This window comes from Puntigrus tetrazona, chromosome 4, assembly GCF_018831695.1.
Source record: "Puntigrus tetrazona isolate hp1 chromosome 4, ASM1883169v1, whole genome shotgun sequence".
Lineage (NCBI taxonomy): Eukaryota > Metazoa > Chordata > Actinopteri > Cypriniformes > Cyprinidae > Puntigrus > Puntigrus tetrazona.
The window spans coordinates 24,424,214-24,441,540 of NC_056702.1; the positions used below are offsets into that span (position 1 = coordinate 24,424,214).

The 17,327-nt window shown below is 39.6% G+C and overlaps 1 protein-coding gene and 1 pseudogene across 1 annotated transcript; both read left to right on the forward strand.

Moving 5' to 3' along the window:
- The window catches only part of LOC122343097, a 2,688-nt pseudogene extending 974 nt beyond the window's left edge, over window positions 1-1,714 (forward strand).
- A 1,580-nt stretch (window positions 1,715-3,294) lies between these two features.
- LOC122343053 (gastrula zinc finger protein XlCGF8.2DB-like) lies at window positions 3,295-9,613 on the forward strand. Its single transcript, XM_043237359.1, has 3 exons — window positions 3,295-4,174; window positions 5,212-5,422; window positions 7,679-9,613. The coding sequence occupies exons 2-3, from the start codon at window positions 5,260-5,262 to the stop codon at window positions 8,683-8,685; spliced, it is 1,170 nt and encodes a 389-aa protein (XP_043093294.1). The 5' UTR covers window positions 3,295-4,174; window positions 5,212-5,259; the 3' UTR covers window positions 8,686-9,613.
- Window positions 9,614-17,327: the final 7,714 nt, after the last annotated feature.

Consider the following 17,327-nt stretch of genomic DNA (forward strand, 5'->3'; position numbering starts at 1 on the left):
AGACGATTGCTGGGAGAAGTCAGCATGTAACCCTGCTACTGATGTGTCGAGTGCCTGTTAGTAGAGATCTGAGGAACGTTTAAGAAGACAACTCTGCAGGTCTCCTTTCTAACAAGAGGCTTGAAATCGAGGTTGATCCGTCCACAGAACATTGTTTCTCAGAGTCTGAGGGCACTTTAGGTGCTCCTTTGCAAATGTTTGTGTATGTTTCTCTATCTCTACATATGATGATGGAGCTCAGCTAGAGCGACCATCGGCTATCTTAGGCACCACTCCAACCTCAAGTCCAGCGATTGCTCAGTTTGGCCAAAAGGCCAGATCTTCACCAGATTGATGCTGTTTCTGAGCTCTACAGCTTTTTTTTTTTAGCTTTTAGACTTTTTATTAAGATGTGTGAGCGTTTCCAAATCATATCCATTCAGATTAATTTGCCATAGGGTAACGTCAGATAAGGGTTTTAATACTTATGCAATAGACTCACGTTAGTCACTATTACTGCATATTATTGCTCTTTTTTTTGGTTTTGATTGGTTCTGTTGTCTTAATTAGTGATTTTTTGGTAGACTCTGGTAAATGCCCAAATGTAACTTGAACATATAGTTGACAAAGCTAATAGTTAACTCCCCAGCTACAGATTAACACAAATATTTGCTTGCTCCCATAAATCTTTGGCGTAGTTTACGTCAAGGTTTATATCAAATTATTGAAATTAAATAAACTGCCTGATCCTGATTTATGTTTGATTTATTTTAAGAGGTGCTTTATTTGTTTAGTGGATGTATAATCTAGTGGTTAAATGTGACGTTTTACTGTCTAAAAGCTTTCACGTCTTGGTGCTTTTAAACTGGTGTTGTCTTGTTTTATGTTTCTTTTCACTCCAGACCTGATGACGCTGAAAGAGGATAGACAAGAATCCAAAGTAATAGAAGAGAAAAATCAGTTTGACAAACATAATGATTTCATGACTGGAGAAGAATCTAGTTCTTACTCATCGACTAGAAAACCCAAACTCCACACTGGAGAGAGACCTTACACTTGTGAACTGTGTGGGAAGAGCTACAAAAGAAAGGAAAATCTTACATTTCACACAGGAATTCACAGCGGAGAGAAAACGTTCATCTGCTCTCAGTGTGGAAAGAGTTTTAAACAGAAGAAGTACCTCAATGATCACATGACAATTCACACGGGAGAGAAGCCGTTTGTTTGTGATCTGTGTGAAAAGAGTTTCAGGTGTAAAGGACACCTTGATCTTCACATGAAGAGTCACTCGGGGAGAGAACTGTTTTATATGTCAGCAGTGTGGGAAGAGTTTCTCACACAAAGGACACTTCGAGGATCACATGAGAACTCACTCCGGAGAGAAGCCCTTCACCTGTCCTCAGTGTGGAAAGAGCTTCACGGCTAAAGGAAACTTTAAGACTCACATGAGAGTTCACACTGGAGAGAAGCCTTACAAGTGTCCTCAGTGTGACACCAGCTTCACGCATCACACAAACCTCAAGCGTCATATGCAGACTCATTCTGGAGAGAGTTTCCCAACTTCATGCCACACGGAGGAAGATAGTGTTACAACAATCACCTGAACATTTCCTCTGAAGAAAGATGATTGAGTTGAGATCAGATCAATGAACACATTCGTATCAAACCTCATGTGTTGAGTCCTATTTAGACAGGACTAGTTTTACATGGAGAGGTGCAATAAAGTATTACTAGAGCTCAGTGATTTTATTCCCATCTGAATGTGCCATCTTAGTAATTATTACAGCTATGTCAGGAAAGATCACAGTGACATTCTCTATAAAACTAATAAAATTCAGATTTCTAAACTTGCAAGCCCAACTTTTATTCACAATGGAACATAGATAACAAAAAATATTGAAATTAAAACAGAGAATGTACAGAAATTAAACTTCAAATTTGATGCCACTTTTTAGGGCTCAGTATAGTTGTGGACGTGGATGTTTACCGTGGTGCAGCACTGGGGTCCTGGAGCGCAGCCGCTTCAAAGACCTCTGGGCTTCAAGGTTATCAGTTCCTGAAGTTCTGGTGTTAGAATTTGGTCCTTCTCTTGACTCATATAGGTTTCCAGCTGCTGAAGAGTTTGTGGTCGTCTTTGACATATTTTTATTTGTCTAAAGATGGGCCAAATGTTCTCTATATGAAAGTTCTGGACTGCAGCAGATCAGCTCAGTTCTGGACTCTTCTTCTGTGAAGTCATGCTGTAGTAATATCTGCTGTGTGTGGTTTAGTATTGTCTTCCTAAAATACACAAGACCTTCCTGAAATAGACGCGTCCGGAGGGGAGCATATGTTGCTCTAAAACCTTTATATACCTCTCAGCATTCATAGTGTCTTCTTCCAGAACATGAAGCTGCTTGCACGTATACACTTATACACCTCCATACCATCAGAGATACTGCTTCTGAACTCAACTGAAACACACTGAAGATCTCTCCTCTTTAGCCGAAGAACACAGTGTGTGTGATTTCTAACAAGACCGTCAAATTGGGACTCATCTGACCATAGAAGACTTTCCCACTTTGAGTCTTGACCCTCAGGACACAACAAGCTTCTGAACCGTGTTCACATTTAGCTTCCTTTTATCATGATAGAGCTTTAGTTGTCTTTTGCAGATGACTCTGAGGACTGTGTTTACAGACAGAGGTTTCTGGAAGTATTCCTGGACATCCAGTAATGTCTGAATCATGTGATGAGTGTCGTCTGAGACCTGAAGACCACGAGCATCCAACAAAGATCTTCAGCCTTGTCCCTTACACAGAGATTTCTTGAAGAACATTGTTTTTAAAGTATTTTTACACACTATTTCACAGACTAAAGAACCTATTTCGGAGAGATGCTTCTTCTCTAAGACATCCCATTTATAACTAATCACGTTACAGACCAAATGTAAATTAATTTAATTAGCTGCTAGATATTCTCCCAGCTGAATCTTTTCAAACTTTCTTGCTTTTTCAGCCCCTTGTTGCCAAATTTTTGAGACCTGTAGCAGGCATCAAATTTGATAAAAATTTTGATAAGAAAAGTCTTACAACTATACAGATTGTATCAAAGCACTGCACAGTATCAAATAAGAGAACTGTGTGATAGTAATGTACAGTGACAAGATTAAACACTCATTTTTGTAATTGTTTAAAATTAACTGCAGAGACGGTCTCTGTAATCAAATTGATGATAATCGCTAGAAATGAAGTGTCCTCAACTAAGCAAACAGCGACACTAGGAGACAGCAGCAAGGAACCAAACCCCATCCATTACAGGAAAAAACCTTGGGAGAAACCAGACTCAGTTGGGGCCAGTTCTCCTCTGACCAGACGACCAGCACTTAACTTGTCAGATAGTGTAAATGACTAAGTGAACGCAGCAGGACGGGCAGGACTATAATGTGATATCAGTATGGAGTGTCCCCTAATTCTACGACCCCTGCCTAAAAGTGTGTGTAATAATGGTCACTTACATACAGTAACTAATAAGACACATTACTATACTTAATTTGTAGTGGAAGTACACACACTGTAAACTAAAGTGCTACCAGTTTATCAGATATTCCACATAATACTATTGCTTTCATTCACTGGTCCGTTACTTTAAATACAAGTCACGACTGACCAGTATTGAGTAGTACTGAAACACTCAATCAAAAATCATTTAACTGCTTTATTGATGTATGCTGACTACAAAACTGTTAAAGAAAAGCAGCTTGTGAGAGTCAAGAACAAGAGCTAAAAAGAGAGAGTTAGTGTTTCTGCTTCTTGTACGTACTGAACACTCTTCAGATAAGGAGGAGGAACTGCTGAGTGTGCTGTCATTTCAGTTATTGCCCTTCTGTTGACCATTGGAATTAAATGTATATATAGTCTGTCATTTAATTCAATTAAACAATAGATCTATCTTCAACCACAAACTTAATATTCAACCTAAATCATTAAATTAATTGTTTTCCGTTTTAATGTAATATGAAGATCAAGATCAGGGTTTCTTCGTGATTGAGAACATCACAAAGGTTCTGTAGTTGCAGTATTAAGATAAAGCATATCTTATAAATGTTTTCTCTGTGTGAGTTTCTGTTTCGGGTGAGCGGGACTTTTATTTTGGCGCGGCGACATGACGTCATAAGGCGGCGACGCGTTCTTGCGTCTGTTTCAGCTGCAGAAAGGTTTGTGTTTTCAATCCTTTAAAGTGTTTAAATCGATACTAACTCCTCAGACAGTCTTATAGAGAACTTGGAATGAATTGCATGTTGTAACGCAGTGTTTTAAAACATCGAATAGCATCTTTTTTTAAGTAAAACGCACCCATACACGAATAACAGAACAGAAGCGTCTCATTCAGGTTCATCATAAACACACTGAAGATAGGGTGACACAACTTTTTAATAACCACTCGAGATTCAGTTCAATTAAATGCTCTGATAAATTACTTATACACAAAAATGTTGTTTATTGGTGTTAAGACAAAAATCCTAATACATTCAGAATACTGTTCATCACAATATGAGTATTATCACAACTGTGTCTTTGCAGTTTGTCAAATAATTCACATGGATAAGACTCTTACGTCCTTGATCTATAAGTCTTACCTTGAGTCTACCGTTTTCTAATATGTTGGAAAGGCAGTCTTACTGTAGAGGCAGAAAATGCTTCGTCCAGAGCAGTAAAGGTGAGCAGTTACCGTTGAGCAGAGCTGTACCATACACAGGTGTTGTGGAAAGTCAAGCAGCACGACGTGTTTCAGACACAATATATAGACGCTTTATGCTTTTAACAATATTCAGTTATATGTTTAACCTAAATAAAGGTGAGAGAGTAGAAGCTGAAGCGAGCTTGATGAAGGACAACAACCTGCTGCCGCCATCACATTCGATTTTTCCTTAGTACCTGTAAAATAGCATTCATTTTTGCTCATAAAGCTAATAGACCTGTATTTATATATTTCAGAACTGCAAAAAGTTTTATTTTCCTTCCTTTGTTTGCAAATAATTTTAAATTATGCTATTGGATAATTCTTATGTGTGGGCAACCAATCATCTTCGACTCTCTCCCTCATACCGGGCTGTCATTGGTCAGTAATATTAACACTACTGGCCAATCAGAGTCCACTCACCACCCTATCTATAATTTGGCCCAGTGCATGATAAATGTAAAATTAGAAACGCATAGATATGAAGTGATGATTGTCATCTCAATCACACAGATAGAGACCTGCTGAAGAGACCGAGGTCCATGCGTCACTGTCAGAAAGATGGCCTTTATTAAAGAGGAGAGAGAAGATGTGAAGATTGAAAAAGCATTTTCTGTCAAGTGTGAAGATACCGAGGAACACACAGAGAAGACGTTTATCAAACATGAGAGTGAAGACGTGAAGATTGAAGAAGCTAAACATGAAGATATTAAAGAACAAACAGGTTGGTTTCATTCTCAAATGTCTACTTTTTTTATAAAATAATTCCATATGTAACAATTTACAATAAGAGTTATTAGTCAACATTTGTAAACATTAAGAATGAACAATACTACAGCATTAATTAATCTTAGTTAATGTTAATTTAAGCATTTACTAATGCATTATTAAAAGTTTGTTTGTTAAAATGAATGCACCAGGAACTAAAATGAGCAGACAATGAACAACTATATTTATTTTAACTAACATTAACAAAGATTAATAATAAATGTAGTGTTTATTAGTGTGTATATATATAATATAATAATGTTAAATTTTAACCTTGTATCAAAAAACATCTATAGAACTGCAGCAAAAGCCTGTCAGTTATTCATCTGGTTCAACACCGAAAACATTCACACATAAAGTTTTGGCAATTTGCAATCCATATTAGGACATTTGAGTGAAACTGAAGTTGAAGCATTCTACGGGAAGTCACTTGCCGCTATGGCACCCTTCATGGAGAAGTGAAGAAAAAAGTTTATGTGTGACAGTAGTTAATGTGCAGCTTTGAAACTGTCTATTTTAAATGAGTCTTCACCCTCAGGACACAACAGAGATTCTGGAGCTAGCCCCCCCAGATTAGCCGCCATGTGTTTACCCCAGTGAACGAGAGGGTCGCCTTCCTGCGCCTTCAGGTTGGGGGGAGGACTCTCACTGTCATTTGTACCTCACGGGCGAATGGCAGTGTAGAGTACCCGGCCTTCTTGGGTTCCCTGGGAGGGGTGCTGGAAACTCCTCCGATTGGGGACTTCAATGCTCACGTGGATGATGCTAGTGACACTGGAGGGGCGTGACTGTGGCTGTGAAGTCTCCGGTGCATGTCATGGTGGCAACCCCCGAACCAGGTGGTGACACCAGAAGTAAGGGATACCCTCAAGCTATAGAAGGAGCCCTATCGGGCCTGGTTGGAGGAGTCCGGTGAGGCCATGGAACAGGACTATTGGACAGTTCTGGCAATCTGTCCGATGCCTCAGAAAGGGGAAGCAGTGCCCTGCCAACACTGTATACAGTGCTGGTGGGAACCTGCTAACCTCGACTGGGGACATTGTCGGGGGGTGGAAGGAATACTTTGAGGATCTCCTCAATCCCACCAACGTGTTTTCCACTGAGGAAGCAGAGGCCGGGGACCCAGGAGGACTCGACCATCACCCTGGCTGAGGTCACCAAAGTAGTTAAGAAGCTTCTCTGTGGCAAAGCACCGTGGGTGGACAAGATCCGCCTGGAGTACCTTAGGTCCCTGGATGTTTTCAGGCTCTCTTTTCTGACACGCCTCTGTAGCATCACGTGGATGTGGGGGACAGTGCCTCTGGACTGGCAGACCGGGGTGGTGGATCCTCTGTTTAAGAAGAGGGACTGGAGGGTGTGCTCCAACTATAGGGGGATCACACTCCTCAGACTCCCTGGAAAACTCTATGTCAGGGTACTGGAGAGGAGAATTTATCCGATAATTGAACCTCAGCTTCAGGAAGAACAATGGGGCTTTTGACCTGGACGTGGAACACTGGACCAGCTCTATACCCTTTTTAGGGTACTGGGGGGTTCCTGGGAGTTTGCCCAACCAGTCAACATGTGCTGTGTGGATTTGGGCGAAGACCTTCCACATTGCCTGTAGACTTGGTCCCGGTGCATGACTCTGGCAGGGCTGCCCTTTATTATCGCTCCTGTTCATTATTTTTATGGACAGAATTTCTATGAATTATGTTGTCCTGTTTGCTGCATCTGGCCAGGACCTACAGCAATCACTGGGGCGGTTTGCCGCCGGGTGTGAAGTGGCTGGGATGAGAATCAGCACCTCCAAATCTGAGGCCATGGTTCTCAGTCAGACAAGGGTGGCTTGCCCCGTTCAGGTTGGTGGAGAATTCCTGCCTCAAGTGGAGGAGTTTCAGTATCTTGAGGTCTTGTTCACGAGTGAGAGAAGGATGGATGCCTCCCAGTGGCCTCCCAATGGAGGTGTTCCGGGCATGTCCCACTGGGAGAAGGCCCTGGGATGCAGATAAGCGGCTGGATGGATGTAAATAAAATATTGGATCATGTGATTGAAAGTCTTTTAGTTTTCATTTTATTAAAATTTACAAGAACGTCTCAATGTTTTCGGAATTTGTGTTGTAGAGTCTAGTGGTTAAATTTCTAGTTAAATTAAAGTTTTACTTTTTAAAAGCTTTCATTTCTCGGTGCTGTTAAACTAGTGTTAACTTGTTTTTGTTTCTTTTCACCCTAGACCTGATGACGCTGAAAGAGGAGAATCAAGAATTGAATGCAATTCAAAAGAAAAATCATTATGACAAATGTCAGGATGTCATGTCTGGGGAAAAATCTTTTTCTTATTCTCCGACTCAAAAAATAGAAACTAGATATGTTGAATTCCAGATGAGAGTTCACACTGATGAGAAGCCTTACACCTGCAAGCTGTGTGGAAAGAGTTTCCCAAAAAAACTAAGTGTTAATGTTCACATGAGAAATGTTCACAATGCAAAGAAGCCATTCAAATGCTCTCAGTGTGGAAAAAGTTTTAAACAGAAACGGCATCTTAATTCCCATGTGTCAACTCACACTGGAGAGAAGCCTTATACCTGCAAACTGTGTGGGAAGAGCTACACAAGAAAAGAAAATCTTAAATATCATATGAGTGCTCACACTGGAGAGAGACCTTACACTTGTGAACTGTGTGGGAAGAGCTACAAAAGAAAGGAAAATCTTACATTTCACACAGGAATTCACAGCGGAGAGAAAACGTTCATCTGCTCTCAGTGTGGAAAGAGTTTTAAACAGAAGAAGTACCTCAATGATCACATGACAATTCACACGGGAGAGAAGCCGTTTGTTTGTGATCTGTGTGAAAAGAGTTTCAGGTGTAAAGGACACCTTGATCTTCACATGAAGAGTCACTCGGGAGAGAACTGTTTTATATGTCAGCAGTGTGGGAAGAGTTTCTCACACAAAGGAAACTTTGAGAATCACATGAGAACTCACTCCGGAGAGAAACCCTTCACCTGTCCTCAGTGTGGAAAGAGCTTCACGGCTAAAGGAAATCTTAAGATTCACATGAGAATTCACACTGGAGAGAAGCCTTACAAGTGTCCTCAGTGTGACACCAGCTTCACGTATCACACAGACCTGAAACGACACTGGAAAACTCATTCCTGTCACACTGAGCAAATTGGCAATTTTAACAGTTATCTGCACATTCCCTCAGAAGAAAGACAATTCAGTTCTGAGTCCAATTAAAACATTGCATTAGCACATTCATTAGGGTCACCATAAGTCATTTTTCCCTGGCGCAGACACATCCTAGCCAGGAGTCCTATATAGCCTAAAATATCTAGGTTTTGGCTTTGTAATTCACAGATCGGTGTATGACATTGGTTCCTTATGTTTTCAAAATGTACTTTGAATCAGAATACAGATGCTGGCAAGGACGTGTCTGGGAAAAATGGCACACATAGTCGCCCTATGAATGCACCCGATTGTACTCTTTAAGTCTTATTCCGACAGGACTAGTTTTACGTGAAGAGGTGCAATGAAGTATTACCAGTAATATATAATTTTGTACAATGTCAGTTAAGATCACGGTGACCTTGGGTAATGCTAATCCCACACTAATATATTAGCTGTAAATATGTACAGTCAGTATGATTTCACCTATAGGGTGAATAAGTGTGATCAATAGGGAAAAACATGTCTTGTGTAACAGCCCTAGGGCCCACTTGGTAGCGTGAGACTTTGACATGGATGCTTACCTGTCTGTCTGCAGTGAACTGTTCATGAAAAGAATATGTTACAGGATGGCATGATGAGGGCGACTCTCAAGGCAGCCTCCTGGTTGGTTGAGAAGTGAGGGATTTTATTGACTTCATATCTCAAGAAATGTATTTCAAGTACCTTTGATAAGCTGCTGTGAGCTTTGTGTGATGTCTTTGCTCATAGACTTCTTGTGTGTGTAAATTGTCCTTTATCTCTACAGAGAATTAAATTAAAAAAGACAAACTTTTAACTTGTGTGTTACTCTTCACAATTGTTTTGACTATTTGACTAAAAAACCTACAACGGTACACAAATATTCCATCATTTAAGATTTAAAAGTAGCTTTCTGTGGTTCATGATGACTGACAGGACTGAATGATCAGTCTCCTCCCGAACCTTTTGGATCTTCTTCCCACAAGTTTGCCTGCTCGTTCAGTCCTGAGGGTAATGGTAAACAAAATTGGCTTGCTGTCCTCAAGACTCGAACCCAAAGCTCAGCTTGAGCTCAGATTTAAAGTTTCCTGTGAGCTTCCAATAGGCAGAGGTGTATCAGACACCACAACTGGGATGTCCAAAGAATGTAGTGAATTATCTCAAACAAGAGTCATTTAAGAGTTTATAGGGAATTTGAGCAGAATCACTGCCTGAATATGGAGGTTTTACTTGCATTGTCTTTGTGTTATGGACATCCCTTTGTGGTCGTTGTTGCAGAAAGACGTGATTTCTATAACATGAATGTGACACATTTGACTAGCAATTGATTGAAAGAAACATTTTATACCAAACATGGCTGAGAGGGCCAAAATGTAAAACACTGTTTTACACTGTAGGAAAACTGTTTTTAGACATCTAAACGTCTTGTTAACGTCTTGTTGACTATTTTAAGCTTTACTTGAAGCCAAAATCAATTATTTTAAGCCCACCATCAATGTAATACTGTACAGTCATAAAAAGCACTTAAATGAATAAACTGTAATATGACGATCAAGATACCTGACTTTTGTTCATGACTGAGAATCTCACAAATGATCTGTTGTTGTTACAATTGCGATCACACTTAATTACATTTAGATATAAGCTAGAAGCTTTTTGAGAAAAAAAAAATCTGATATCGATGTCTTTGTGAAGCTTCTTCTGGATTACTTTCTAGACATGCGTTTCAGGACTTTTATTTCGGTGGGGCAGAGTGACGTCACAAGTCTGCGTCAAACTCCAGCATCTTTGTTTCAGCTGAAGAAAGGTTTGTTTTTTAAAATTGTAAAATGTTTCCATCGGTAAAACTTTATAAATGTGACATAACAGTAATGAAGTTTGTGGCTTTGTTTAAGTTGGTGTTTTTAGTTTACATTTGTAAGAAAGTGATGAATTGTTTATCAATCAAGAGAAACTCGAGTAGTTTGAATGGTTGGGTCAGAATAGAGAGATGTTCTTATTGTCAGCTGAAGTGTTGCTAGGAGATCCTGGGTGGTTGCTAGGGTGCTGCATCAGGGTCCTGTCTCAGAAAGGAGGGAAACTCTGGGTCTTGCTTTCTTGAGAAAGCAGTCAAGTTTTGGAAAAACAGCTAAAGTGAGGTAAGTCAGTTAGTAACTCTACTTTCTTAAAGTAACGTGTCCACACTGAGTATGGTTTCTTAAAGTCACGGTGCACACACTACTCAGAGTTGGTTGAACTTCCTTATTATGCTTCAACCCTAATCAAACACACCTGAACAAGATCATCTAGGGTCCTAGATTATTAGGGTTGGAGCTGAACTCATCTAATCTTGCTGCTTTGATAAACTTCAAATAAATAAACTGCTCGTCTTCTTCAGAGATACAAGCTCAGACACATTTAGCTTCTGTTGATGTTTATTTTACTGTCTTGAATTGATGCCATGGATATTGAAATGTGACAAATTATTAGTCCCTTCGCTCTCACTCTGACTCACTCCCTTACTAGTGTAATTAAACGTGAAATACCACATAAAACACATGTGAATAAAGATGAATGGAATGAATTCCATCCAACAAGTCAATGTCAACCAAAACGCCACTCCCTGCTAAACTGTGGCACTAAATATCAGTAAGAATATGAAAGGCACTTCACATAATAATTTTCATATATAATATAGGCAAATTAGCCTATTTGCACCTTAGAGTTGATGAAACAGTAAATGCGGTCAATGCTTTTGAAGGCAGATGCTGCTGTTTAAGAATACAGTCGTGTAAGACAGAAATTATACAGAAATACTTAGAAGCCAGATTTTGCTCATCAATTTCAGAATTACCATAACAACATATAGTTGCTGTGTGAACGAGACCATTCACTTCTCCAGGGCCAGGTCATAAGGGCGGCAGTCTAAACAGGGGCGCCCAGACTTCTCTCTCCCCAGACACTTCCTCCAGCTGTTCTGAGGGAACGAGGCCAGCTGAGAGACACAGTCCCTCCAGCGTGTCCTGGGTCTTCCCCGGGGCCTCATCCCAATGGGACATGCTCGGAACAACTCTGCTGGCAGGCACCCAGAAATAGATTTTCCCAAGCTTCTCCAGAGTGACCCAGCTCATTTCAGCCTAAAGCTCATGACCATAGGTAAGAGTAGGAACAAAGATTGACTGGTAAATTGAGAGCTTTGCCTTACAGCTCAGCTCCTTCTTCACCACAAAAGATTGGTACATCAACCGTGTTACTGCAGAAGCTGTCCCGATTCATCTGTGGATCTCTTGTCCCTTTCTTTCCTCTCTTGTTCCATCCTTCTCTCACTCGTGAACAAGACCCCAAGATACTTAAACTCCTCCACCCCAGGCAGGAGCTCCCCACCAACCTGAAGTCACCTCTTTTCCAACTGAGAACCATGGTCTCAGACTTGGAGGTGCTGATTCCCATCCCAGCCGATTCAGAGCTGGTCCAGACATTGGAAAACTCATTCTCAAAAGAAATCTCATGGCACACCAGGGATGGGGCCAGACCTGAACATTCAAAGTTTAGTGCAAATGCAGTTCGTAGAGGAAGGGGAGAGAGAAAGCGCAGCTGATATAATTTCATTGTGAATTTATAATATGTGTTGAAAAGCTATATTTTTGACAAAACTATTAATGAACCCAAAAGATCCAGGCTTTTGAGAAAACATTTGGATTATTATAACTGTCAACAACATCATCATTGTGTGATAGTATTAGTGTGTAGATTTCAATATATGTACAGTCTAATCTCTGATTGTCATATCATTCAATGTCAACCCAAAAAGCAAACTATGCTCCCTTCAAACTGGAAAATAGTTTAATTTCATTTGTTTCATATAATCCTTTCTGAACAATCAAAAGATTTTTTGACATTTAATTATTCCAGCTGCTATGAGAATAGACAATTAAAAGAAGCGCCTCCTGCAGGATCCTCAGGTGAATAAGAGCCGGGACTCAATCTTTACGTTTACAGACGTGATGTAATGACGTGGTGCCATGCTCACATTTCCCACGAAAACCTACCTGCACCACTCAAATTACAAAACATTATTATAAGATAATCGAGATAAAGGCAGTAGATTTAAACACTGGCTGGTTATGCATTTTCTCCAATATTGATTTTGGGCAATTGTTAACAAAAAAAGTTACGGACTGAAACTTTCAGCATTTACATAATAGTCTGCACAGAAATCTGCATAAAAAAACTGTTGTTATGAACGGACTATGAATTCAAATTCATCGAATGTAAATCAAGTCTATGAATGGCAATGCAGTGTACACAAAAACAAATAAACGATTGCTGGCAAAAATGCAATTGTGACAATGTCTGAAGTCCCAAAGAGCCATCAAAAAACAAGGAAACAAGGTTAAGACACTCACATCGCGTGGTTAAGTACTCAGACCAGATCTCCTTGTTGACACTGACTTGATATGCCCACATTTTTGTAGACTTTGTGGACATTTATATTTTGTGTTCAGACGCTCTGTGGTTCTTGTGTTTACTTTAGCTGTATTGTACGGCACTTTGGATCAACTGGCAGTTGTGTGAAAGTGCTTTATAAATAAAAAGAAAGATAATCCCCATGCTCAGTGACCCGAGTCCGATTCCCATCCCGCTCCCCTCAAAGCTCTCCTGCCAGCTATCTACTGCACCAATTCATGCATATAAACACACACATGATCTCAGTCTTTGTGTTCTTTTAATGCTCGCTCAGTGGTTTGACATACGCAAACTGCGGGCGTCTGGCAAATGTTGGCATTTTAACTTAGACAGGTGTACCTACAGCTTGAAGTAATGGGTAAGGTGAACATTAGAAACTCATTGTGCCAAGCTGCAGATACCCACAATGTTACACCTTCTCCATTCTTTTAGACAGAACAGATAAAGGCTGTGGAACCTGGGTCTTCCTCCCTAACACTCCCAGAGAGGGCGTCTGGAACCGGGTTCTACCATTTCTACCCCTTGCAGAAAAGCTCTGAAGTCTAATTGCTTGTTAGTTGTGGATTTTGATGATTAAAATGCCAAGTAATTTGCTATAGTCCAGCCTCGAAATGTCAAGGGCCTGGACAAGAAGTGGTGCAGCATGCTCTGTTAAAAAAGGCCTGATCTTTCTGACATTGTGTAATGCAAACCTGCGAGATCAAGCCATCTTCACAATGTGGTCTTTGAATGTCAGCTGACCATCAAAGATTACGGCAAGATTTTTGACCCAAGTTGATGTGATAGTTGTAGAAGGACCTAGCTGGATGGTGAGGTTATGCTGTAGAGTTGGAGTGGCAGGGAAGGGAAGAAGCTCAGTCTTGGCCAGGTTGAGCTGTAGAGGATGTGTTTTTATTGGTGCTGAGATGTCAGCTCGGCAGCCAGAGATCCGTGCATCGACTGTCAGACCATCTGGTTGAAAAGAGAGATAGAACTGTGTGTCATCAGTGAAGAAATGGTAGGACAAGCCATGTGTCTTTCAGCCATAGAGTAAGCCTTTTCATCATGGAGAGGTCTTGGAGAGGCCACTACACTCCTCTCTATACGACTCCTGCTTTAGCCCTGCCCCAAGGCCAAAGTCACGTACAAAATCAGCCAAGTCAAGTTCAAACGCATGCAGAGGACTGAGAAATGAGGAATACAATGATGGTACCACCCATCAAGGCCAAGGACCAGTGTTTGCATCCCGACTGCAACGTCTTGTCCCCGGCTCAAAAATTGCATGTGAAGTTGTTACTTTGACTTGCTGCGTATATATCCTGTTGTGAGAGGAAGTCCAGCAGGTCCGCGCAACGTCCGCATTTCACAATTTTCGTCATCAAGAGGGCTTGCCTGAAATGCCACACTTCTGCTAGATGCTTAAAGTCCTCTGATCAGTAACTTTTACTAATTCCCAGATCTAGACTAAAACTTAAGGACGACAGCACTTTCTCAGTTGCTGCTTTGAAACTGTGGAAACTGAATATTAGATCAGCTCTGACTGTCTCTAGATTTGAGTCTATTAACCTAATCTCTCTGGTTTTTCTGTGTGATGCTGTCTGTGTGTGTTGATGAAATTCTACCTTTACCACTATCTTTGTACAGCACATTGGGCAACATAATGTAACAACATAATTCATTTATCTTTTTTTTTTTAACAGACAACTATGAGGAAGGAAGGAAGAAGGTTTGAGAGGTTGAGGTTCAATATGATATTCAGAAGAACCAGGCAGGGAAAAATATAAACTTAAAAAGTAGGTGTAATGTATTTGGCAACATTTGTTTTGTGCCGTTAGTAAGGTTTAACATTTTAGATTATTATTTTTATTATGGTTTTTGCAGACAAAGACAAACAATAACAAACAGACAAACCCTTCAAAACCAGAGAAACATTGGTGCAATATGCAAAATGAAGCACAAAAATAAGACAAAAAGGGAGAATGGCGGTGTACAAGACCAGCATATCCTACCAAAAATAAATTACAATAATCATATTAAAAAAAATAATAATAATAACATTAAAAAAAATGAAAACATCATTGGTCCTTGTAGCTCAAAAGAAAAGTAAACACTGGTTCCCACATTCTATCAAATTTTTCAGCATTCCCAGAAGTAGAATATCGGATTCTTTCAAGATGTAGAGTGGAAGTAAGTCCGGCTAACCAGTCGGAGAAGAGAGGCCTAACATTTTTCTTCCAAAAAGCAAAATAATTTTCTTAGCTACAATAATGCCATATTGGATAGGTGACCGTACCTTTGGACTGAGCGACTCAAGCAAATCTGACCAACCAAAAATTGCTATCATTGGGTCAGGGAGTAAAACACAGTTATAGACTTGGGCAAAAAACTGAAATATTTCTAGCCAAAAACTCTGAATTTTAACACAGAACCAGAAAAGATGTGCCAGTGTACCCTCAGCAACTTTACACTTATCACAGATGGGAGAAACAGAAGAATAGAATTTGTTGAGCTTTGTTTTAGAATAGTGAAGTCTGTGTAAAACCTTGTACTGAATAAGTTGATGCCTCGAATTTATAGAACATGAAAAAACAGATAAAAGACATTTATCCCAATCAAACTCTGTAATTTGAATTCCTAGGTCTTCTTCCCAAGCAGCTTTTAAATGAAAGGAGGAAAAGTTAATTACATCTTTAAAAGCATTAACAAACAAAGAGGTTAAACCCTTAGCATCTGGGGAATTTGAAAATAAGTCAAAAATTTTGTTTACTAAAGGCAAAACTACAAAATCTGAAAAATTTAAACGAACATAATTCCGGACCTGAAGATATCTGAAAAAATGAGAAGAAGGAAGATTGAATCTCTCACTGAGCTGTGAGAAAGAGGCAAAAGAATTACTAATGTATAAATCTTTAACACTAAGAATTCCTTTATCTTGCCATTCCTTAAAAACTTTATCTGTAAGAGAGGGTTTAAATGAATGATTGTAACAGATAGGAGAAAATAAGGAAGTGTTTGGTAAGTTAGTCACCTTTCTAATTTGATACCAGATTCTAATTGAGTTATTAAGGATTAAATTATTTTTGGGAACCTCTTTATTAGACAGGGGAGTTGAAAAAAGCAAAGCAGAAAGAGAAGAATGGAAGGAACTTTGTTCTATTGCTAACCAGGGGGGAGTGTCTGCTTGGACAATGCCTGGAAAAGAATCCCGCCAATACAGTAACACTCTGCAATTCGCTGCCCAGTAATACTGGCGAAAATTAGGCAAACCTAAACCGCCCAAATGTTTAGGTTTCTGCAAATGAATCTTAGATATACGAGCATTTTTAAAACCCCATATGAAAGGCATGATAATGGAGTCCAGAGTTTTAAAAAAGGTTTTGGGTAGAAAAACAGGTATGTTTTGAAAAAGATATAAGAATCTTGGAAGGCTCACCATTTTAACCGCATTGATACGACCGATCATTGATATGGGGAGTGATCTCCATTTTTCTATATCCTGCTTCAAGCTGTCTAATAGCGTGAGAAAATTTAATTTAACTAAATCCTTTGAATTCTTTGGGACAGCTACACCAAGATATTTCAACATATCCGGAGCTAATTTAAATGGTATACTCTGCATGAAGACTGGGTCTATATTCTTGCCAATGGGCATAAATTCACTTTTTTGCCAATTAACAGAATAACCTGAAAAGTTACTAAATGAATTTAGTAGGTCCAACAAAGGTGGAACAGAGTGCTCAGGATCTGAAAGGTATAAAAGAACGTCATTGGCATAAAGAGATATGATATGATTTACCTGACCTATGCTTAAGGGCGGAATCTGTGGATGATTTCTGATAGCAATTGCTAAAGGTTCTATGGCAATAGCAAACAGCAGGGGTGAAAGTGGGCACCCCTGTCGTGTGCCCCTATGCAACTCGAATTGTGGCGATCTATCAAGGTTAGTTAAAACAGATGCACATGGATGATGGTACAACATACTGACCCACGAGAAAAACCTATCTCCTACATTAAATTCTTTAATAGTAGTTAGAATATATTTCCACTCCACTTGATCAAAAGCCTTTTCAGCATCTAATGCAATAACTGCCCATTTAGAAAGAGATTTTTGCTTGGAATAGATTATATTAAGAAAACGTCTAACATTGAAAATGAGAATCTATTAGGACAAAGCCAACCTGGTCAGGATGAATAATAGTTGAAATACATTTGTTTAATCTGGTTGCTAAAATTTTGGTGAACACTTTTAAATCGGTATTAAGAAGTGC

Excerpts from the sequence above, each read along its gene's own strand:
- LOC122343053 (XM_043237359.1), top strand. The coding sequence starts at position 5,260 with ATGGCCTTTATTAAAGAGGAGAGAGAAGATGTGAAGATTGAAAAAGCA. Across the intron at positions 5,423-7,678 it reads AGATATTAAAGAACAAACAG|ACCTGATGACGCTGAAAGAG; the intron begins GTTGGTTTCATT and ends TTTTCACCCTAG.